The sequence below is a fragment of the Panthera leo genome, chromosome F3 (genome assembly GCF_018350215.1).
Source record: "Panthera leo isolate Ple1 chromosome F3, P.leo_Ple1_pat1.1, whole genome shotgun sequence".
Taxonomy (NCBI): Eukaryota; Metazoa; Chordata; class Mammalia; order Carnivora; family Felidae; genus Panthera; species Panthera leo.
Genome location: NC_056696.1, coordinates 21,320,727 through 21,345,727, shown reverse-complemented (window position 1 = coordinate 21,345,727; position 25,001 = coordinate 21,320,727). Strand labels below are relative to the sequence as shown.

The following is a 25,001-nucleotide window of genomic DNA, read 5'->3' as shown; positions in this document are numbered from 1 at the left end:
GATTTTTTTTTTTTCCATAAAATTCACATAATCAGGATCCTAAACTAAGTTAAATCTGAGAAAACTATCAAGTCTCTGGGCTGGCTAGCCAAAGACATGAAAAATATTCCAAGAAGGCAGCAACACCAGAACTCTCATAATGGGGTTTACCTAATCAGAAAACTTTTGTTCTAGCTTTTTAAGTAATAGGTTCTCTGCATCACAACTTCAAGGAATTTATCAGAGGACAGTTAACCATTGTTACCGCTAACTCCTCCTTTGAAACTAGACATAGAACCAGAAGATCACAGAGGAGGAAAAGAGACAGCAAGTGTACAAGAAGTATCAAAACCAATGATTTATATGAATACAGAACAAACTCACTAAACATGTGTAGATTAAGCAGTGATTTTAATAATCAGAACACTTTTAATTCAAACTAAGAATTTAATAAAAGCAACTAAAAATACTCACTCTAAGAGAGACCGCCTTACAACAAAAATCTTTCCATGTTCTGGAGGTGCTCTGAGATCTCTGGAAAGAGCAAAAAATTAAATTAAAATATAAACACAGCAAGTATTTTAAGACATGTAAACCTATAGATAAGAGAAACTATAGCATACAACATTAATAAAGCAGCTTCTCACTATGACCCAGGCACCATGTTAAGGGTTTTATGCATGTTGTATCATTTAATGTTGAACAATGCTGTGAGCTATACACAGGCCTATCTGGTTAGGAAAGAAGAGATGTCACTAGAGCAGGGTTCAAAGGCTCTCCATAGCCCAGCCCCTATGGAAATGCATGCCTGCCATCACACAGACAGCCACTCTCTTCTCCTAACAGGCCTCTAGCCCTGCTCCAGTTCACACGCTGTTACTGGCCTGTCCTCTGAAACTGCACTGAAATTTATGATGCCAGGGCACCTGGGTGGCTTATTGGCTAAGCATCTGACTCTTGATTTCGGCTCCGGTCATGATCTCGCATTTTGCGATTTTGAGCCCCACTTTGGGCGACCGCAGGCCCCACTTCAAGTGAGCATGAGCCCCACTTTGGGTAAAAACAAAACAAAAGAACAGAAGCCCCACTTTGGGTGAGCCCAGCTTCTCTCTCTCTGCCCCTTGCTCACTTGCGCCCTCTCTCCCTCAAAAAAAAAAAAAAAAAAGGCATGGTCTTAAATGAGGTACATGTTGGTTATAATCCTCATATTAAGATGAAGAAACCCACCCTTCAAGTGGTTCATTTGCCCAAGACAACACAGAGCTAATAAAAAGTGGTATTAGCATGTGAATCCAGGCATTTTTCCTGCAGTCCACATTCTGACTACTGAGCATGATCAGAGTACATGTTTGCACTAAAAGAAACTAATATTCATACTTACTTAGCTCTATGGTTTTTATCTCCTTCAAGAACAGAAAAGCTTGTGATGGCACACCCACCACTGTCTAATGATGTTGATTTCTCAATGAGATTGTTCACAAAATCATCAAAGTGACTGCCAACTTCCTTCATAAAAAATGGCTTCAATTCCTAAATTTTAAAACAAATTAAAAAAAAAACACATTAGGAACTAGCACATGCTTGCAGGTTATTAACATTTTTCCAAAGGATTCTCTTAAACAGAGCTAGATCAAAAGAAATCCATGTTTCCAGACTCATTCTATGAAGCCAGCATTACTCTGATTCCCAAACCAGACAGAGACCCAGCAAAAAAAGACAACTACAGGCCAATATCCCTGATGAACATGGATGCAAAAATTCTCAACAAGATACTAGCAAATCAAATTCAACAACATATAAAAAGAATTATTCACCATGATTAAACAGAATTCATTCCTGGACTACAGGGCTGGTTCAATATTCACAAATCAATTAATGTGATACATCACATTAATAAAAGAAAGGATAAGAACCACATGATCCTGTCAATAGATGCAGAAAAAGCATTTGACAAAATACAGCATCCTTTCTGAATAAGAACCCTCAAGAAAGTCGGGATAGAAGGAACATACTTAAACATCATAAAAACCATACATGAAAAGCCCACAGCTAATACTACCATCCTCAATGGGGAAAAACTGAGAGCTTTCCCCCTGAGATCATGAACACGACAGGGATGTCCATTCTCACCACTGGTGTTGAACATACTGTTGGAAGTTCTAGCATCAGCAATCAGACAACAAAAGGAAATCAAAGGCATCAAAATTGGCAAAGATGAAGTCAAGCTTTCACTTTTTGCAGATGACATACATGATATTATACATGGAAAACCCGACAGACTCCACCAAAAGTCTGCTAGAACTGATACATGAATTCAGCAAAGTTGCAGGATACAAAATTAATGTACAGAAATCAGTTGCATTTTTATACACCAATAATGAAGCAACAGAAAGACAAAGAAACTGATCCCATTCACAACTGCACCAAGAATCATAAAATACCTAGGAATAAACCTAACCAAAGATGTAAAAGATCTGTATGCTGAAAACTATAGAAAGCTTATGAAGGAAATTAAAGAAGTACAAAGAAATGGAAAAACATTCCGTGCTCATGGATTGGAAGAATAAATATTGTTAAAATGTCAATGCTACCCAAAGCAATCTACACATTCAGGGCAATCCCAATCAAAATTGCACCAGCATTCTTCTCGAAGCTAGAACAAGCAATCCTAAAATTTGCATGGAACTACAAAAGACTCCGAATAGCCAAAGTAACATTGAAGACCAAAGCGGGAGGCATCACAATCCCAGACTTTAGCCTCTACTACAAAGCTGTCATCATCAAGACAGCATGGTATTGGCACAAAAACACATAGACCAATGGAATAGAACAGAGACTCCAGGATTGGACCCACAAATGTATGGCCAACTCATCTTTGACAAAGCAGGAAAGAATATCCAATGGAAAAAAGACAGTCTCTTTAGCAAATGGTGCTGGGAGAACTGGACAGCAACATGCAGAAGAATAAAACTAGACCACTTTCTTACACCATTCACAAAAATAAACTCAAAATGGATAAAAGACCTGAATGTGAGACAGGAAACCATCAAAACCCTAGAGGAGAAAGCAGGAAAAAAACCTCTCTGACCTCAGCCGCAGCAATTTCTTACTCGACACATCCCCAAAGGCAAGGGAATTAAAAGCAAAAATGAACTATTGGGACCTCATCAAGATAAAAAGCTTCTGCACTGCAAAGGAAATAATCAACAAAACTAAAAGGCAACCGATGGAATGGGAAAAGATATTTGCAAATGACATATCAGACAAAGGGCTAGTATTCAAAATCTATGAAGAGCTCACCAAACTCCACACCTGAAAAACAAATAATCCAGGGAAGAAATGGGCAGAAGACATGAATAGACACTTCTCTAAAGAAGACATCCAGATGGCCAACAGGCACATGAAAAGATGCTCAACGTCACTCCTCATCAGGGAAATACAAATCAAAACCACACTCAGATATCACCTCATGCCCGTCAGAGTGGCTAAAACGAACAAATCAGGAGACTATAGATGCTGGCGAGGATGTGGAGAATGGGAACCCTCTTGCACTGTTGGTGGGAATGCAAACTGGTGCGGCTGCTCTGGAAAACAGTGTGGAGGTTCCTCAAAAAATTAAAAGTAGACCTACCCTATGACCCAGCAATAGCACTGCTACGAATTTACCCGAGGGATACTGGAGTGCTGATGCATAGGGGCACTTGTACCCCAATGTTTATAGCAGCATTTTCAACAATAGCCAAATTATGGAAAGAGCCTAAATGTCCATCAACTGACAAATGGATAAAGAAATTGTGGTTTATGTATACAATGGAATACTATTTGGCAACGAGAAAGAATGAAATCTGGCCATTTGTAGCAACGTGGATGGAACTGGAGAGTATTATGCTAAGTGAAATAAGTCAGGCAGAGAAAGACAGATACTGTATGTTCTCACTCCTATGAGGATCCTGAGAAACTTAACAGAAGACCATGGGGGAGGGGAAGGGAGGGGGAAAAAAGTTATAGGGAGGGAAGGAGGCAAACCCTAAGAGACTCTTAAATACTGAAAACTGAGGGTTGATGGGGGGTGGGGGAGAGGGGAACGTAGGTGATGGGCATTGAGGAGGGCACCTGTTGGGATGAGCAGTGGGTGTTGTATGGAAACCAATTTGACAATAAATTATTAAAAAGAAAAAGAAAAGAAAAGAAATCCATGTTCAGTGAGCTCACAGAAGTAAAAACAGAAAACTGATTTCCACAGCCAAGCTGCAGAAATGGCTATTGAAAAAGCAACATGCTAATTTATGTCTTTTGAAAAATTTAACCCTTTTATGCATCAAAGTATCAAAGTAATCCCCTACTAAACGAACTTCTACAAAAGATGTATAAGAACAAAATAACAGAAATGATAAAAATGACAATCTATTTCTCTTCCAATTTTTATGTGCAAAATAACAGAAAGTAAAAAGTCAGTTTTATGGCATCATTATATAATTTAAGTCCCTTTTCCTCTCAAGCCACCCCTACACCCACAAAGACCCACTGTTTATATTTTAGGTCATGTCATTTCCACAGGATATCAACATTTATACGATAATATTTGTTACTACCTCCACAACTATATATTTACCTAACCGTAACACACGCACACTTTCACAACATAAAATTGTTATATATTTTGCTCTCAAACTATTTTTACCATCTTAAAACTTACATATCCACAGTTTTTAAAAAGTATGAACCAAAAACATATTCTTCAGGTTATAACGGGCCACCTATTATAGGTATTCAAATTGTAAATTTGTGCTTTTTTAAATTGGTAGGACTCATACACATAAAGGAAAAAGTCTTACAATTGTTTCAAGAAATAAATGCTCATTCCCCTAACTAAACTGTTTAGGTTCAGCCTAAAATATCACAAGTAGCATTTTTCTAGGTTGTGTTACACTAAGAGTTTGACTAAGTCTTTAAAAGTAAGCCTAAAAATATCAATATATCTAATGGAAGCACATGAAGGTCTTTCAAACTGTGACAGGGAAACTAAAGGGATCCCATGAAATACTGCTTTTCTGTTCCTTTTCCTACTTCTATTCTTACTAGGACTCATACCCCTGCCTTAGATACACCTTACAGATCAGATAATGTAAGCCCTCCCTATAAAGGTCAAGGAGTTAGTGATTTCTTTGGAGTCTTGCAGCACAAGAGATAACACCTAAAAGTGACCAGGTGGGGTGGTCATGACAGATTTTCCATGTCACCAGACCACAATCCTCAATAAAAAACCTGGACTGCAAGGAAAGACAAGTCTCACTCCTCTTTCCAAGTTTCCCAGACACTCCTTTATCTTCACTCTTGGTGTTCAATAAACTCTGTTCTCACTTCCTCTCAGTGGGTGTTGGATTTCCATCTTGCACAAAGCCAAGGACCCTCCTGGCTGGTCCTGTGGGACACCCCCTCTCTCTGGGTCCTCAGACCCAGTCCATCTGCATCAAAACTGCTCCCGCAATTCCCAAATGCCTTTTGGGTCCTGAGCAGTGAGATTACACTAAAATCCCAGCTGCCGCAAGACAGCAGACAGAGATGGAAAATACAAGATATACGCATATAAACAATACACAGTGGACCACCTAAGTGTCACCTGAGCAACATACAGGATATCAGCAAAGAAAGCAAGTAGGAGATGACTGGAAGTGTCTTTTTTGAACTGGGAGCTGAGCTGAAACCTCAAAAATAAAATAAAATAAAATAAAAAATAAAATAAAATACAATAAAATAAAATAAAATAAAATAAAATACAATACAATACAATACAATACAATACAATACAATACAATAAAATAAAATAAAATAAAATAAAATAAAAAAAGGAAAAGTGCCAGAAGGAGACGATGTGATGAAATGGAGAGAGATAGGAAAGTATGAGCCAAAACAGCAGAAGTGAACCACACAGGCTGCTTTTAAGAACAAAATATTATTAAGGACCTATGTTCCCTGTAAGAAAGAATAAAAAGCTTTATAGAATTATTTTTTCATATGAAGGTTACCTCCTAGTATTTTATTTTAGTTCTTTTGTCTGTTCCATTTCAATTATATGTCCATCCTCATATTTTGAAATTTTTCAATAGAATGTTTCCCCAACAAACAAAACAAAACCAAAAAAAAGTGGCAAACAAAAAAGGTGCGTTCTCATTTAATCTCTAGAGTTGGACTGATTAATAAAGATTTTTTTTTTTTCCGGCTCGTATGAAAATGTTGTCCCATGCAGTTCCAGGCACTAGAGATAAAATGAACAAAACCAAGTCCCTGTCTTCATGGAGCTTAAAATTCCAACGAGGGTACACAGGACATAACAGAATGCAGGCCAGGTGTTTCGGAAAGAAATAATGCAAAGGTATTGGGGATGGGGGGTGGGCAGGGGAAGGTGTTTTTCACAGAGGTCAAGGAAATTTCGCCTCAAAGATAGTAGTACACTGGAGAAGATGTGAAGGAGGTAAGAGGACAAGTTAGTATCTGTGGGAAAAGTATCAGGAAGAAAAAAGGATCATTGCAAAAAACCCTGAGGCGGGAACACCCTGAGCTAATGTGAGAAATATTAAGGAAGCAGAATGTCACAGCTGAAGAGGAGTGATAAGAGTTGAGGTCAGAAAGAAGGAGCGGTGGGGCTGGCTCAGATGGTCGAGCACGTGACTCCTGATCTCAGGGTCATGAGTTCAAGCCCAAAGTAGGACGCAGAGCCTACCTGAAACAAGAAAAGGAGGAGAGGGAGGCAGGACGGGGGCGGGGGGCTACCCAGCATAAGGTCTTAATACTCTGCTCCCTATTCAAATCAGACCACTGAAATTTTGCTCAGCATTAAAAAAAGAAACCTGCGGGGCGCCTGGGAGGCTCAGTCGGTTACAGTTCCGTGTTGGATTCTTGATTTCAGCTCAGGTTCTCAGGGTTCTCGTGGTTCGTGGGAATGAGCCCCAGGCAGGGCTCTGCAAGGACTTTCCTTAGAGAGTCAAACCTGCAGCAGGGTATGCAGACGCCTGCTACAATGTGGCTGTCCACTGAGTCCGCAGGTCATCCTTGCGCAGGGGCCATGCTGATGTCCGCATCGTGCCAATTTTAGTATATGTGCTGCCAAAGCGAGCACACGGGCCGTCCATTTAAATTCAGGATGCTGTGCAGCCCTTGTTAGAACAGCTCCTTTGTTTAAGTAGGCTCTACACCCAATGTGGGGCTTGAACTCACAACCGTTGAGATCAAGAGTTGCATGCTCAAACAAAATAAATAAACTTCGGAAAAAAAAAAAAAAAACTTAAAAAGTCAGGCGGGGGCACCTGGGTGCCTCAGTGCGTTAAGCATCCAACTCTTGGTTTCAGCTCAGGTCATGATCTCACAGTTCATGGATGAGTTCGAGCCTCGCTAGTGAGGAGCCTGCTTGGGATTCTCTCTCCCTCTCTCCCTCAAATATAAATAAATAAACTTAAAAAAAAAATTAAAGAAAAAAAAAAAAGCCTGGAATCTTGAAATGTGGCAAAGGGAGTCAAGCTGTTCCTTTTAGCTAGGATACCTCATATTCTGGAACCAGTCCCCTTCCCAATTAAGTACTGGCTTAAGTAGACCAGAAGCAAGAAAAAAAAAAAATCATAATGTTACATAAATGTCAGTAAGAATCGTTAAAATCAGGTCCTAACCCACCCAACTCAAGGTGAATAGGGTACAGAGCCAGCTTCTTTTGTCACAAGCTCTTGGCCTTACACACTACAACCCCCCAGACAAGCCTTTGCCTTACACTCCAAAGACCTTGCAGCCTCTGGTCCTGTAGTGAGCAAAGTACAATCTCCCAACCCTCACCCTCTTCATCAACTGTACCCTCTTCTTTTCCCCTTCCTTCTCTCCCTTTTTTCTCCATACTCCAAAACTCCTACCTTTTCTTCTTTTCCAGTCGCTCCACAAATAAGAGCGTCCCCTTGCTCTCCCAACCCACTATCCAATCCCCAGAACCAAACCCAGTTGGAGGACAAAGAGCACTTTACTCAGCACCTAGGGTGATAAACAAGACAGACACAGCCCTGCTCTCACTGAGCTCACCGTCCAAAGAGGAACAACATAAATTATTAATGTGCAGGGAATACCACAAAGTGGCATTGAGAGTGATGAGAAACAGAAAGAGAAGAGACAAGGTAAAAGAATTAAATCAGTCATCCCAATAGCGTGAGGGCCAGTAGAAGGTGGTGGCAGATGTCAAGCCTCCTTGTAACTTGCTTTCACAATCCCCTCCCCCCCACATATGGCCTCAACCACTCATACCCTGGACAGGACAGAACACTTCTTGGGGATGCTGAGCTAAAAAGGTACCTTTTTTTTTTTTAAATGTTTATTTATTTTTGAGAGACAGTGAGCACGTCAGCAGGGGAGGGCAGAGAGAGAGGGAGACACAGAATCCGAAGCAGGCTCCAGGCTCTGAGTTTGTCAGCACAAAGCCCGGCGTGGGGCTTGAACACATGAGCCGTGAGATCATGACCTGAGCCGAAGTCGGGTGCTTAACCGACTGAGCCACCCAGGCGTCCCCAAAAGGTACTATTTTAATATGGTTAACTTATGTCTCCTTTTCCTGAGGTAGAATTTATATGCAGGTAGGAAAAAGATATCTTTAGTGTTGAGTAATAAAGTAGAAAAACACACGCTTTCAGCTAGGCAGACCTGGGTTCAAATTCTACCTCCACCATTTGAGTGTGGCCTCAGGCAAGCTATTTCACTTTTACCACAGTTACTCATGTGCAAAACTCAGACAAAAAACATCTAACTTGCTAAACTGTGGTGTGAAAAAAAAAAAAAGTCCCGAAACAAAAGCCCCTGCAAAAAATGCCCAGCACAGGATCTGACATAGTTACCACCCTACAGACCGACATCTGCTGCTCCGACCCAGTCAGAGCTAACCAGTGAAGGAAAAACAAACAGACAAACAAAACCAATGTAAAATAAAAATCGTGCTGTAATGATTTATCATTTTTTATTTAAATTCCAATTAGCTCACATACAGGGTAATATTCGTTTTAGGTATACAATATAGTGTTTCAACGTTACCCGGTGCTCGGCACATCAAGTGCCCTCCTTAATTCCCCATGGCCTATTTACACCGACCCCACCCCACCCCCCATCTGGTAACCATCAGTTTGTTCCCTAAGGTTGAGTCCATTTCTTGGTTGGCCTCTCCCGCTCTTTCTCCCCCTTGGCTCATTTGTTTCGTTTCTAAAATTCCACATGAGTGCAATGTCTCTCTGACTTATTTCACTTAGCATCATACCCTCTAGCCGTATCCACGTCATTGCACTGTAACTATTAAAAGGTTCAAATCTACCACGTTCCTATACACAGCACCGTATCCACAAGATGTCTAATATTCATTACTTAGTGCCCAGATTTGTCCTTTTTCTGAGGAATCAAAGTTAACAGAAGCTGGGGCCACCCAGACACAAGGAAGAACTCTGTTGTGGACACGGAGTTTCCTCAGCCTCCTCATTTCATGGATCCAAATACTGATGAAAATAGTGACTGCTTGTTACTGTCACTCCCCTTATAAGAGCAAATATAGAAAAATACAGAACAGTGCTCCACTTCTGCCTTTGGAGTTCGTCCAGAACAGGAGACTGTCACTAATTACAGAACTTCACAGTGTGATCACTAGAAATCTGAATAGCTGGTATCAGCAACCTGAAAAGGAGGTTGGGGTGTTACAGGCTTCCTAACTTGCTTATGTTCTCAATTTCATCTCTATTAACATTAATTTCACCCGGCCCATGGCCCATGATTGTCCCAGCACGATGACAGACAGACGGAAGGACGACCAAAGGAAGGAGGCAGGCAGTTAATGAGAAACTAGAAAAGCAGTGTGCTTCATCTATTTAAACAGAATCACCGTATTTTAAGAGCCCCAAGAAACTTCATTTTTTAAAAACGATTTTTGAGTGGAGTTCACACACAATGTTACATTAGTTTCAGGTGTACAACACAGTGACTCGACAACTCTATACGTGATGCTGTGCCCACAAAGGTAGCTACTATCTGTCACCATACAACACTTTTACAATATACCATTGACTATATTCCCTAACCTGTGCCTTTAATTCCCATGACTTCCGCATTCCATTAACTGAAGCCTGTATCTCCCACTCCCTTTCATCCATTTTGCCCATCCCCCCACCAGACCCCCTCTGAAAGAAACCTCATTTTTAAAAATAAGCAGCTGAACTGGACAACCTCTAAGATTCTAACAATGGGGAACAACCATCATGAAGCAAAGATCCTATGGTCCAAACGCTTAGTGAAGGCGCGCATGAGCGATCAGAGATGAGGCTGAAGAAGCAAAGGGGCCAGACTGTGACAGACCTTCAGGCCATTATAAGAATTGTTCGTTTTATCATAAAGGCAACAGGAAACCAATGATTTTTTTTTTTTAATGTCTATATATTTTGAGAGTGCATGTGGTGGGGGTGGGGGTGGGGGGGGGTGACAGAGAGAGAAGGGGAGAGAGAAGCCCAAGCAGGATCTGGGCTCAGCACCGAGCTGGACGGGCAGGGCTCAATCTCACAACCGTGAGATCATGACCCGAGCAGAAATCAAGCCTCGGGCGCTTAACCAGGTGACCCACAATGAGGTTTTAAACACATTTTATAAGCATGTTCCGATTTGCATTTTAGAGAAATAATTCTTCTAAAAAGCCTTCCAAGTACAGGTTACCCTGAACTGAGTTTTAAAACGAGACAAGAGCAGGGTCAGTTATGGATAGATAAAATCACCCCTTCAAAGGCACAGAGGCATGGAAAAAATAAAAAAGTAAACAGAGAAAGAAATACAAAGTACAAATACATACTGAGGACGGTGTGTAAAAAATTACACCCTGACTCCAAGGTCACATTGCTAGTCCATGAACTTATGTCTCTGACTCAATGCCCGGCTTTGCACAGAGAACTTTTAACCTCACAGTGGCATGGAACCGGAAACCTGACCTTTCTGAACAAAACAGATAAGACAATAGTACAGGTAATATAATGTTTGGGTCTTAAACTAAATTAACTCCTCAAGAGAGGTTTCTCCTAACAGTTCACACTAAAGCTACTGTACTTTATTCGTTTCCTTCATAGCACTTAATATCATCTAACATTATATACATTTCTATTTTTTGGTGTCTTAATGTCTGCCTCCCCCACCTGACTTTAAACAGTATGTCTTCTGGTTAACCACTGTACATCTAGCTCTCAGCAAAGCAACTTGCAAGACTGTTTACGTGTTAAGTGTATTTCCAAACAGCTTTGGAAACCAACCCCTAGCAGTGAAACTCCTACTCATACCACTGCTGACTACTCAATGTCTATTACAAAGCAGAAAGTACTTGTCTAGAAGAATTCCCTCACCCTGATTTCTTATTAAAAGCTATGAAGGAAAAGGGACTAAAAATCACTACTGTTGCTATTGTTAGTAATGGCTGTGACTTAATGTCTGTGATACTGTGTTAGGGGCCTTTATATATTAGTCTTAAAACAATCTTCGTAAAATCGGCAACATAATTCCTACTTTACATAGGAGAGATCTAAGCTCGAACAAATCAAGTAATGTGACTTGCCCAAGGTCACAGACCTTGTAAACTAGAGAACCAGGATTAGAACCCCCGGTCTAGATGACCTTAGACATCATATAACATTATATCACTTTCTACCATACTGGAGCTAAAATATTTTCTTTATGATTAGCACCATAAACCAAAAAAGCAAAAACCTAAAAAAAAGGGAACAATGTACATGTAGCCTGAAAATAGTAGGTAATTTAATAAATTAGTCCCATCACAAAATTTCATGAAATTTGCATTTCATTTCAACGCACTAACGTAAAAGAGGTTTACAGTCATAGTGTATTATAATAAATTCCTCCTCCATATTTAAAAAGAAACACTTGTTTGCGAGTTAAGTCTTGAGTGTAACTACTGCATAATCCTTAAAACAAGAAGCCAAAGGTTCAAGATAACCCAGTGGCTAATGAAATTAGAGCTCTAAATTATAATCCCTTTTATTTAAAATAAAATTCATCCTGAGCTGTCTCCCAACTTAAGTCAGACCATGATATTCCTGATATCTTATTTTTATCAATCTAAACTGAGGTGAAACACATTTATTTATCTTCATCTGCTTAAGCAGCTCCCTCATCTTATCCAAATGATGTATTTTGCTATTTCTCATCATCTTTACCAACTTCCTAAGCCATCGTTAAACGCTAGAAAACCAGGAAGTGTCATAGTTAACCAATGATACATTCATACGAATGACTATCATGAAATCATTTTATATCATATTGTCAAAGAACATTTTAACACACAAAAAAACCCTACAAAATGTTTAAAAATATATAACTGAACATATAAATTGTTGCTTATTTGCCGATATATCTATGATGTACACGCCTACATGTGTCTACGCTGTCTGCATGGATCTGTGTGTATGATGGAAGAAAGAAAACAAAATACTGGGGGGTAGAGCAGAACCAGAATGTTCGGTGATATGCAGAACATTACCATCTGACTAGTTTCGATGCTTTGGATTCTCACTAATGTAAAATAAGGAGTAACTACCACCTATAAGGTTTTCAATAAAGCTCTAAAATTATGTAACTTCTTACCATAAATAGCAACTTACACTGACACCACTTTATAGCTTCCAAAGAGCATTTTTAAAGTATCTGATTCAGTTGTTGTTCCTCTGTTAACCTATTCTATACAGAGCATTCTGAGCCAGCATGAGGACAGAAAACATGACTTCTTCAGAATCCCAGCACCTAACATATTGCCTGACAAAGGAACCGACTAGTTGGTAATTCAAGGAGCTAGATTACTGAACATTCCCTGAGAGGGCAATATAACAGGCACCTATCTGCATTTTATAACCGACGAAATCCTAAGAACAATAAACTGATTTTCCCAAGGTTCATCAAAGGAGACTAGAGACTGACTCATCTACGCATTTAGGCAAAATGAGAAAGGGAAATACCAGAAGGCTACAGTCACACAGCCAAAAGATTTGACCAGAAGGTCAAGGGAAGGAAAGTAGAATGGACAGTTGTAGTAGAGGCTGTTAGGTGTCAACCTACTTTTCTTCCTAACTCGATCCTGCTCCGTGAAACTTAGATGAAATGGCTGGAATCCTTTGGACAACAAAAAAGAGGATCACAGCCTACAATGGTACAGCACAGAGGTAGAAGGGACCAGGGTCCTGGAGGGCCACAGAGTCACCATAACCGTCCTAGACTTCCCACCTCTAGATCATTTACATGAGAGGGCAATACACATCTATCTTGTTTAAGCCACAATTATTTGTGTTTCTCTTGTGTTTATCTTGGGTGAGCACAACCTAACCTCAAAGTATACAATAATCAAAGAATTTCTAGGCCGAAAAGACTCAGACTTACTTACGTCTCCAGCAGTCTTGCCAATATATCAAATAGACTGGCACTCTCCAAAAACTTTTTTGGAAGAGGTTACTTGGATGAGCAATAAATCATGAGAGGAAGTCCTCATTTGCAGACATGCCATCCCAGCCTTACTCATGACAGTTTGCTCATTTGTAATAGTTAGGCAATAGCATAAGATATTGATGTGTAAAATAATATTGGAAATGCTACAACAGAAGGAAATGAAGTATGTTGCAGTATGTGTTTTTAAGAAATAGAAACAGGAAGTAATTTTTCATCCCCTCACATGAGACCTAGCATTCCCTCTACAAAGCTGTCTACGTTAATAAAAGCTTCACGATAATCAACGGCATCAAGGCACTCCCTTTTTAACTCTTCTCATCCTCTTTTCTCTGGAAACTGTCCTCAAGGGTAAAGACAGGAACTGAGTGTCTAGGCCAGGGCTGTACCACACAGCCCTGCCCTTCTGGCCAAAATCCCAATTCTCTCTCTCAAAGATCTACAACTCTGAGCTTAAAAAGAGGGACAAAAACCTTACTAACTGAAAAATTCAGAAATATCTGAACTCTTGCTACTAAAGCCCTTTCCCATTTTCAAAAGCTAAAGTGTTCAACTTCTAGGATTCCCAGAGATACATTAATATCTTTCAAATGTATTTTCTTTTCCTTAAATAAGCCAAAGTAGGTTTCTTTTACTTGCAACCAAAGAAATAATTTGATAGTTTCACTAACACAATGTTAAAACGAAGCTGATTTATTAACCTAAGTTGGTTGGGACTTCATCACTTGAATTTCTCTTGGACTAGTCCAAGCGCTTTTAAGTCTGATTACAACACAATTCTGAGCATTTCAAAAGGTCACGACTCGGGGTTACACAATGTTGTATGATCCCACCAGCACCGGATTTTTTTTTTTTTTTTTTGTAATTAAGTACTTAAAACTTTCTGATGACAGCACTTGGACCTAGATGTGACCTTAAGAGATTCAATCAGTTCAGCCACTAGTTTCATCATCTCTTGTTCCTCTTCCCTTCAGACTGAAGAGCTTGCTCAGTACTTGACAACCCTTTGCACACCTTTCTTTAACATGAGCTCTTCCATCTTTCAGAGAGCTCTTTGTCGGTCATATTTAGCAAATGAGCATACAGTACACCCAGTTAAATGTGAACTTGACACAAAGGACTTTTTTGGCCTAATTATGTCTCAAATATTGCATGATGACTAAAAAACTATTTGTCGTTTATCTGGAATAAACAAACAACAAATAAACGTAAGCCTACTGTACTTTATCTGACAACTCCAGTTCTGTGGAGCTGAAAGAGTCGCCCCATAAAATCTACAGACTACCCATTCCCTTCACACCACAAAAACAGTGAATTAGGAACAAAAGTTTAAGTGAGCGGCACAATGGCACAGACTATTGGAGCTGAAGGGGGCCCTGGTGGTAGCTAGCCCCATGTCCTCACCTTAAAGATTAGGGGAAGATGGTCCAATGTAGTTGAGTGACCAAATGGGTTAGAGCAGGACTCCAAATTACAAATAACTACAAAGATTCTTGATTTTCGTTTGTTTTAAAAATTATTTCTAAAAACCCAAAAGAGAAAAGAAGTCAATTTTATGGCTCCAAACAATATTCACATACCTGTCACCTCAATGGCCATTTCACATTAGTAAATATCAAGTCACAAAACAAAACAACAAAATATAAGCAGTTAAGAAATCGCTCTTGTAAGTGGGATAATTTAATGAAATTATGTACGTAAAACGTAAAACACCTAGTACAACAAGTTGGGGCCCATAACAAGACATCTAGATGTAGTTCCCTTCTCCTCCCTGCCTGTTTACTCAGTAATACTAAAGTATCACAATAGCTTCCTATCTTTTGTCTCCAAACTCTATACATCATCTTCAACTTCAGATCAGCACTGCATTCTTAATACATCTCCCTCAAAAGCATTCCAATTAATAAACAATGCAAGATGTTCTATCTCTTTAGATATCAAATTGCCAATAAAAACATTCCTAAGTCAAATCACCAAAAGTTCACCAAAAGAATTTTAGTGATTTCATTTAGAAAGCACTGTGTAATAAAGGCAGAGTACAGACTCAGGGTATACACTAGGTGTATAGTATAAAGTATAAAGGAGGGAGGACATCGTTTCAAGCTGGTACTTAGAAAACTGTGGAAGCGGCAACAGGAACTACAACTTCAAGGACAGACAGTATTCTGACTGGTGAAACAGGAAGTTAAAGAAAGTTTCAAGTGGAAGGAGCTTTCCGAACAGGGCATGAAGGCAGAGAAGCAAATGTCTTACAATCTAGCTCTACAATTTTGCAACTGTATTTTTCTTTCTATCATGCCCCAACAGGGGCGCAGATGCTGATCAAGTGTCATTTCTGATAGACGGCGTGAGCCTCTTACCTCCACACTTGTGCTCGAGCTACATCCTCCCCAACAACAGGGAGCGAATCTTGCTCCACTACGTCACCCGCACTTGTACAACACAGAGTAATAAATACTAGATTAACCAATATCCACCTTCCCTTTCCCCTCAGTTTCTTTCCCATTCTTTCATTCATTTCTTTCTCCTTCAGATCCTCCTAACTGACCAAACTAAAAACGTAATTCTTTTATTCACTGATTAATATGTAAAGCGGATAAGTAGGATATTCTCTTCATAACAAAGCTTGCAACTTAAATCCTTGAAACATCCCCCCTCTGCCCACCATGTGGCTTTCCCCTGACCTCTGCTTCCCACTCCATACTCCCTCCCTTTCCTCTTTGGATTTGAGATTCTGCATTCAAAAAGAATTCCTCTCCCACTTCAGATTTTTTTTTTTAAATAAACAGTAACGACAGCCGGTTCACTTATTTGAAAATTTCCCTCACAAACAGAACAGATAAGGGCTTTGTGTTCTTGCTGGGAGGTGGAGAAGGAACAAGAGGAACAGAAGGGGAATCAGAAAAGTAACAGAACATAAACCCAGGTGTGTCCAGCCAGTCTACAGGAATAAGGGTCAGAAATACTCTAGCCTGCCACAAAAACAAAATTTCTTTTATCACTATATTTGCAAGAATAAGCCCTTAAAAACAGCACATGCGCCCTTAAAGATTTTTCTTTTGCTAGCCAAAATTATAAATTATCCCTTAGATAAGTGAAGGTTACCTAATAATCAACTCTTTAAACAGTCACTCACAATGGAACAAATTATTAAATGGAAAAGACATGCACCAGAAATGATCTTGATCACTGCAGTCGTGAAGGCTTATACAGGTAACCCAATAAAATCAGAAAAAATAAATAAAAACTTAACACACTGTTAGCTCGAAGTCTAGACTCACGGTTTCAAGCATAGTAAATACACCACTGAATACTACTTTATAAAAATACAATGAGTCAGGGGCGCCTGGGTGGCTGAGTCAGTTAAGTGCCCGACTTAGGCTCAGGTCATGATCTCACAGATTGTGAATTTGAGCCCTGTGTTGGGCTGTGCCAACAGCTGAGAGCCTAAACCCTGCTTTGGATTCTCCCTCTCTCTCTCTGCACCCCCACTCACTCGCTCGCTCTCTCAAAAAATGAGTAAACAAACAAACAAAAAATACAGTGAGTCATTACACTGTAGAAATCACAAATACACTGAACGGATGAGTGGGGGTAGAGAGAGGTCTGTTAATGTTAAGCAAATAGGTACTTGTACTAAAACTTCCAGTGCCAGCATCATCCCTGGACTGAAAAAGTGCTGTACTTCCAAAAGATTAGACAAAAGGAAAAGCTTTCTGTCCCGGACTAGAGAACAACTGGAAAACGAGCACTTACAATTACAAGACACTAATACCAAAGCGGATGTAAATAATCTTGCACATAGTGTTTTATGAAATATGATTACAAAAATATCTAAATTTAAATTATCCTATATAAAGGCACATATGCACACTAAATTAATAAATAAAAGCAGGCTTATTTCATCATTAATGGATGTGTACACACTCAAGGTGACCCAGTAAGGTTTGGAAGTGATCTTCTCATTGGAAAAAAGACCGCCTTGGATTCGAAGTCACATTACATTTAGGCACATACAGTATTAGTTCAGAGTAAAAAAAAAAAAAATGTTCTTTGTCTTCTAGCATTTCCTGAGGGCACCACTGAATTCTGAATTGTAGAACAGTCTGCCTCACTTGAAATGGCTCCATGTTGTTTTTGACTTGGTATTTCTTCTTTATCCCTAATAAGGAATCTTACTGGAGACTTATTATTTACTATGAACCACAATAGATCCTTTCATAAAGTACCTGCACAGACATTCACACATTCAACTGTATCGTGGTTCACAAAAATCAAGTTCTGCTGGCAAAAGCCACGAAGTGAGAGTGATGGACAGGATGGAAGAGAAAAAAGCAATCTGGTTTTTAAATGTAGGATGCAAAGTGGCAGACCTTACCTTCCTGTTCCACAGCAGGACAGTGTCAACTGATAAGAAAGGTAAATTAATCCTTAAGCAAGTAAGCATTAAAAACTTTAGGAAACAGAGCTCCCTACCCTAACTCTACACTCTTGTTTCTAAAACATGGAGCTACTTACCTCTGCCTCTGCTGTCAACCGTAGCTTCTTTGCCATCAACTGTTTTATGTCAATCCTACCTAAAGAAAGAAAAAAAGGTAACTTTTAAGTTGACGGATACAGCTAACCAGCACAATTTCTTTTCTTTTTTTTTAAGTTTATTTATTCATTTTGGGGAGGGGAGGCAGGGAGAGGGAGAACCCCAAGCAGACTCCATACTGTCAGTGCAGAGCCCAACACAGGGCTCAAACTCTCAAACCATGAAATCATGACCTGGGCCAAAGTGAGACTCTTAACTGACTGAGCCTCCCAGGCGCCCCTAACCAGTACTATTTAAATCATGAAGTTGAAAAATCAAGCAGAAGAGGATGACTATGTAAATTACGGTAAAACCACAAAACATGACAACTCTTAAAAAATGAAGCATGGGCACTATCAGTAGAAGGAAATTTATACATAATTTATACATAAGAAGACAGGTGCCTGAGTGGCTTAGTCAGTTGAGCATACAACTCTTGATTTCAGCTCAGGTCATGATCCCAGGGTCATGGGATCGAGCCCTGCATCAGGATCTGCGCTGACAGTGGAGTCTGCTTAAGAGTCTCCCTCTCTCCCTCTCCCTCTCTCTCTCTGGACCTGGGTGACTTAGTCAGTTATGTGTCCGACTTCAGCTGAGGTCATGATCTTGCAGTTTGAGTTCTAGCCCCGCATCAGGCTGTGTGCTGACAGCTCAGAGCCTGGAGCCTGCTTCGGATTCTATGTCTCCCCCTCTCTCCGCCCCTCCCTCACTCATACTCTGTCTCTCTCTCTCTCTCAAAAATAAACATTAAGGGGCGCCTGGGTGGCTCAGTCGGTTAAGCATCCAACTTCGACTCAGGTCACGATCTCGCGGTCCATGAGTTCGAGCCCCGCATTGGGCTCTGGGCTGATGGCTCGGAGCCTGGAGCCTGCTTCCGATTCTGTGTCTCCCTCTCTCTCTGCCCCTCCCCTGTTCATGCTCTGACTCTGTCTCAAAAATAAATAAACGTTAAAAAAAATTTTTTTTAATAAAAAAAATAAACATTAAAAAAAATTTTTTAAAGGTTCTCTCTCTCCCTCTGCCCCTCCCTCGTGTTTCTCAAAAAAAAAAAAAAAGGTTGAAGAAAAAAAAAAAACTACTGTATGTACATACAACGTTCACAACATTAATCATATGATGCTATAAGATCCAATACTGACAGTACGAGAAATTAGACTCTGTGAATGGATCTTGCAACTGTAACTACTAAAATGCACAAGCAACCATAGAAAAATTAGATACATTGGACTTCATCAAAAATTTTTTAAATTTTTTTTGCTGTAAAGGACAACATGAGAAAAGCAGAAAGACAACACACAAAATAAGACAAAAAAAATCTGCAAATCTGATCAGGAACTCGTATGTATAGAGCACTCTAAAGTATATATATTGGGGCACCTGGGTGGCTCAGTCGGTTAAGTGCCGACTCTTCATTTCAGCTTAGGCCATGATCTCATGGGTTCGTGAGATTGAGCCCCGCGTGCGCTGACAGTGCAAAGCCTGCTTCGGATTCTCTCTCACTTTCTCTCTCTGCCCTCTCCTACTTGCTCGCTCTCTCTCAAAAATAAACATTCAAAAAAAAAAATAAAATATATAAAGAACTCTTACAACTCTATAATAAAAAGACAAGTGATTCAATTTAAACATGGGCAAAGTATCTGAACAAACATTGCTCCCTGAAAGATACACAAATAGCCAATATCACATGAAAAGATGCTCCACATCATTGGCCACCAAGGAAACGCAAATCAAAACATGAAGAAATACCACTTCATACCCACCAGGGGGCTATCATCAAAAATAGCAAGTGCTGGCCATTGTATACCATAAGCTTATACAATGTTAATGCGTCAGTTTTATCTCAATCATGCTGGTGGGGAAAAAAGAGCTGTACATGTAGGAAATTCTGAGAACAGTATTACTTAAGGACTGGATGTGACAGCTCTTCTATGATACAATTAGAGAAGTGTCTATAAACACCCGTAACAGGGCGCCTGGGTGGCTCGGTAGGTTAAACGTCCAAACTCTTGGTCTCAGCTCAGGTCACAATCTGATGCCCAGCCAAAAACTGGTATATGAATGTTTATAGAAGCATTATTCATATTAACAGAAAGTGAAACAACTCAAATATCCATTAACTGATTAACAGAATGTGGTTGAGCCACAGAATGGGATATCACCCAGCAATAACAGGAGAAACACTCATACACACTTCAATATGGATGAAACTTGAAAACATGCTGAATGAAAGTCAGTCACAAAAGACTTACACGTTGTAGGACTCCATTACATGAAATCCAGCAGAGACAATTCTACAGAGACAGAAGGTTTGTGGTTGTCCAGGCGTCAGGGGCAGGAGGGTGAGGAATAGGGAATGCCTGCATAATGCGCACACGGTTGTTTTGGTTTTTTTTTTGGGGGGGGGGGAGAAAATAATCTAAAATTCATTTCATTCTAAACTCCTTATTCTGAAAGATTCCTTTCTGTATATTAAGTCGCATTAATGTAGCTCCCTAATGTTTAATTTAACTGAGGTTATTAGTCTATTATTAATTAATCTAACCTGAGCACCTTCTTCATGATTTTCAAGAAAAGTTGATTTTCAAGGTCTTAAAATATTTGTTTTTTATGAGAACCTGTTGTTCTTTATGACTCCCATACCCACTGTACATTGTGATTTATGACTGTCATGGACTCAAAGACAGTTCCTTAACTTCACAGTGAATCACAGTACTACTATAATTTAAGCAAGCAGGCGGACTGTCTGCTCTTTTATTCTTTGTATTTTATTTTAAAGTTCATTTATTTGAGAAAGAGACATTGTGAGCAGGGGAGGGGCAGAGAGAGAGGGAGAGAATGAGAATCCCAAGCAGGCTCCGTGCTACTAGCTACAGAGCCCAACGTGGGGCTCAAACTCACAACCTCATGAGATCGTGTCCTGAGACGAAAACCAAGAGTCACTCACTTAACCGCCTGAGCCACCCAGGCACCTGTCTGCCCTTTTAATAGAATAAGGGTAGAGTTCATTTTGAATGAAATTTGCCTCCATTCATGAGTCTGTCTTTACACATAGTATCTTGCATAATAGCTTAGCCAAGTTTTAGCTTTTGATATCTTTATTAAACATTTAAGTTTTCTTGGTAAAATTTCTAACTTGTATCCTTCCTATCTACAGAAAGAAAACAAAATTATTTAAATAAAAAATTTTTTTAAGTTTTTCTTTGGCAAAAGATTCACAGCTTAAAGCAACACTTTTAACATAACTTGAAAAATTAAATGTCAATGCAGAAGCTAATGTCTACTCTATTGAACTTGGTGCCCATTAACAGTTGCATATACTGCTCATTTTGCTTACTAAAATAATGTTATTGGAACCTCTTGTTAACGTTAGATTTTCCTTTGAGTTAGAGTTTTACTGAAATTCACTTAAGTTCAACATAGACTTAGTGATCTTGAAATGGTACCTTTTTCATTTTTGTATTTTTTTCAAAGTATACCTTCAGATATTATAGTATCTTCTTCCAGAAAAGGAATTTTATAATCTGATACTAAATGCTATTTCATCTTTTTTAAATTTTTTTAATGTTTATTAATATTTTTTGAGAGAGACAGAAAGAGACAGAGCATGAGTGGGGAGACGCAGAGAAAGAAGGAGACACAGAATCCGAAGCAGGCTCCAGGCTCCGAGCTATCAGCACAGAGCCTGACGCGGGGCTCGAACTCACAAACCATGAGATCATGACCTGAGCCAAAGTCGGACACTCAATGGACAGAGCCACCCAGGCGCTCCTATTTTATCTTTTTAATTGAAATGTCAAGGTGTCTACTCTACTATAGGAACCAATAATATCAGACATCATCATGTGTAGAGAGATTTTCCACACAAATAAATGGATAGAACAGAACAGAATGCGAGCTGAAACATAGGAAGACCACCACTTCTCTTTGCTGTCTTTGTAAAAACCTATAATGTAACTTTGTATCATTTTAGTAGTATCTTTTAATGAGAATTTACATTTTCTTATCTATTTTCCTTGGCAAAATTTACCTGAGTATTTTTGTTTCAGAATCAACAATTGCTACTGTATATTCTACTTAAAAGAAGGAGTGAAGGGCATTCTAAGTAATTTCCCAGAAATACTTACTTTGCAGGTTAAAAAAGAAAACCGCAGGCCAAAAATGGGAGTCACATATGCCAGGCCAAGTCATTAGGTTAGGAACCTAACCTAATTAAAGTTTCTACCACTTCCTGAAATGCAGTTTTACCCAATCAGGAATTCTCTGGTCAGTATCAATGAGGTCATCAGTCACATGGCCTTCTACATCCCACCCCCTCCCAAAGGAAGAGAAGGTAATCCACCCAATAAGACTCCTGCCCTTTCTTTTACTAATCGTCCTGCCCAGTTTCTGCCTATAAAATCTTTCCAGTTTGTACAGCTCCTCTGAGCTCCCCTCTACTTGCCTGATGGGTTGATGTCCGATTCATGAATCAATTAATAAAGCCAATTAGATCCTCAAATTCACCCAGTTGAATTTTTGTTCTTTAACACCAGAATGAATGTTGGGGGCAAATTTGGGCTAATTTTTTTTTCTTTAATGTTTATTTTTGAGAGAGAGCGTGCATGGGGCTGAGAGAGAGAGGGAGACACAGAATCTGAAGCAGGCTCCAGACTCCGAGCTGTCAGCACAGAGCCCAAAACAGGGCTCGAACCCACGAACCATGAGACTGTGACCTGAGCCTATGCTTAACTGACTGAGCCACCCAGGCACCCCATATTTGGGCTAATTTAAATTTAATAACTCTCTCTCCCTATTCTAAAAGTAATCTTCATTACAGGAAATTAAAATCCCAAATGCTCTCTCCCAAAAGAGCTCTAACAAAACTACCCTATGTCCTATAGTGTTCAAGTAACTAATATTAATACTTTGGTAGATATCATTTGTCCTTCTACTTTGGCAAATATACATACTATAAAAGTGGACTCATGCATAGTTTTGGAACTTGCTTTTTTCACTTAATATATTGTGAATATCTTTCCATGTCACTACATATGCCTCTGTATCATTTTTATTTGCCTATTATTCTGTTTTTATGGCTGAAACTTACTATATTTAATCCCCCATTGGAAATTTAGATTATTTATACCCTTTTACAATACTTCACTTGGAAAAAAGGCATGGAGAATGAGAAGGTCCAAAATGCACCCCATCAAAGGTCTATAATGAGAGACAAAAAAATAAGTAATAATGGCTGAGAACTTTCCAGAATTGTGGAAAGAGACCAATCCTCAAATGAAATAAGGTCAAAGAATCCCAAGCAGGATAAATAAAAATCTACACTTAGATAGAGACTCCAGAATTGGACCCACAAAAGTATGGCCGACTAATCTTTGACAAAGCAGGAAAGAATATCCAATGGAAAAAAGACAGTCTCTTTAGCAAATGGTGCTGGGAGAACTGGACAGCAACATGCAGAAGAATAAAACTAGACCACTTTCTTACACCATGCACAAAAATAAACTCAAAATGGATAAAAGACCTGAATGTGAGACAGGAAACCATCAAAACCCTAGAGGAGAAAGCAGGAAAAAACCTCTCTGACCTCAGCCGCAGCAATTTCTTACTCGACACATCCCCAAAGGCAAGGGAATTAAAAGCAAAAATGAGCTATTGGGATTTCATCACGATAAAAAGCTTCTGCACTGCAAAGGAAATAATCAACAAAACTAAAAGGCAACCGATGGAATGGGAAAAGATATTTGCAAATGACATATCAGACAAAGGGCCAGTATCCAAAATCCATTATGAAGAGCTTACCAAACTCCACACCTGAAAAACAAATAATCCAGGGAAGAAATGGGCAGAAGACATGAATAGACACTTCTCTAAAGAAGACATCCAGATGGCCAACAGGCACATGAAAAGATGCTCAACGTCACTCCTCATCAGGGAAATACAAATCAAAACCACACTGAGATATCACCTCACACCAGTCAGAGTGGCTAAAATGAACAAATCAGGAGATTACAGATGCTGGAGAGGATGTGGGAAAACGGGAACCCTCTTGCACTGTTGGTAGGAATGCAAACTGGTGCAGCCGCTGTGGAAAACAGTGTGGAGGTTCCTCAGAAAATTAAAAATAGACCTACCCTATGACCCAACAATAGCACTGCTAGGAATTTACCCAAGGGATACAGGAGTACTGGTGCATAGGGGCACTTGTACCCCAATGTTGATAGCAGCACTCTCAACAATAGCCAAATTACGGAAGGAGCCTAAATGTCCATCAACTGACGAATGGATAAAGAAATTGTGGTTTATATATACAATGGAATACTACGTGGCAATGAGAAAGAATGAAATATGGCCCTCTGTAGCAACATGGATGGAACTGGAGAGTGTTATGCTAAGTGAAATAAGTCAAGCAGAGAAAGATAGATACCATATGTTTTCACTCTTATGTGGATCCTGAGAAAGTTAACAAAAACCATGGGTGAGAGGAAGGGGAAAAAAAAGAGTTAGAGAGGGAAGGAGGCAAACCATAAGAGACTCTTAAAAAATGAAAAAAAACCGAACATTGATGGGAGGGAAGGGAAAGTGGGTGATGGGCATTGAGGAGGGCACCTGCTGGGATGAGCACTGGGTGTTGTATGGAAACCAACCTGACAACAAATTTCATATTAAAAAAATAATAAAATAAAATAAAATAAATTACATGCTCAAAAAAAAAAAAGATCTATCATAGTGAAACTGTAACACACAGGTTTATTTTAAAAAACACCTCTTAAAAGCAGCCAGAAAGCAAGTACCACCTATGAAAGAATTGCAGTTATGCCTGACTTACCAATGCCAACAACAGAAGCCACCAGACAGTGGATCAGTATCTTCAACCTTTGACAGTGGTGGAGTTTGTAACTGGGAAGGAGGCTAGAGATCATGTCATGAAGAGCCTGGGTGTATTTTAACAAGGGCTATGAGGAAA

At 39.5% G+C, this 25,001-nt stretch overlaps 1 protein-coding gene and 1 non-coding gene across 3 annotated transcripts in view; both read right to left on the bottom strand.

The window, feature by feature from the left end:
• Positions 1 to 25,001, bottom strand: part of SOAT1 (sterol O-acyltransferase 1) — an 80,248-nt gene that overhangs the window by 22,173 nt on the left and 33,074 nt on the right. The window contains exons 4-6 of one of the 2 annotated variants that reach the window (XM_042924887.1): positions 17,983 to 18,041; positions 1,361 to 1,509; positions 454 to 513 (exon numbers count right to left, since the gene is read on the bottom strand). In XM_042924887.1, the coding sequence (XP_042780821.1) occupies positions 454 to 513; positions 1,361 to 1,509; positions 17,983 to 18,041 (268 nt within the window). Of the gene's footprint in view, positions 1 to 453; positions 514 to 1,360; positions 1,510 to 14,868; positions 14,940 to 17,982; positions 18,042 to 25,001 lie in introns of those variants that run through there. The other variant, XM_042924888.1, reaches the window with a different exon arrangement.
• On the bottom strand, positions 6,994 to 7,096 carry LOC122212498. The gene has a single exon (XR_006199177.1). It is a non-coding gene; the product is annotated as a U6 spliceosomal RNA (small nuclear RNA).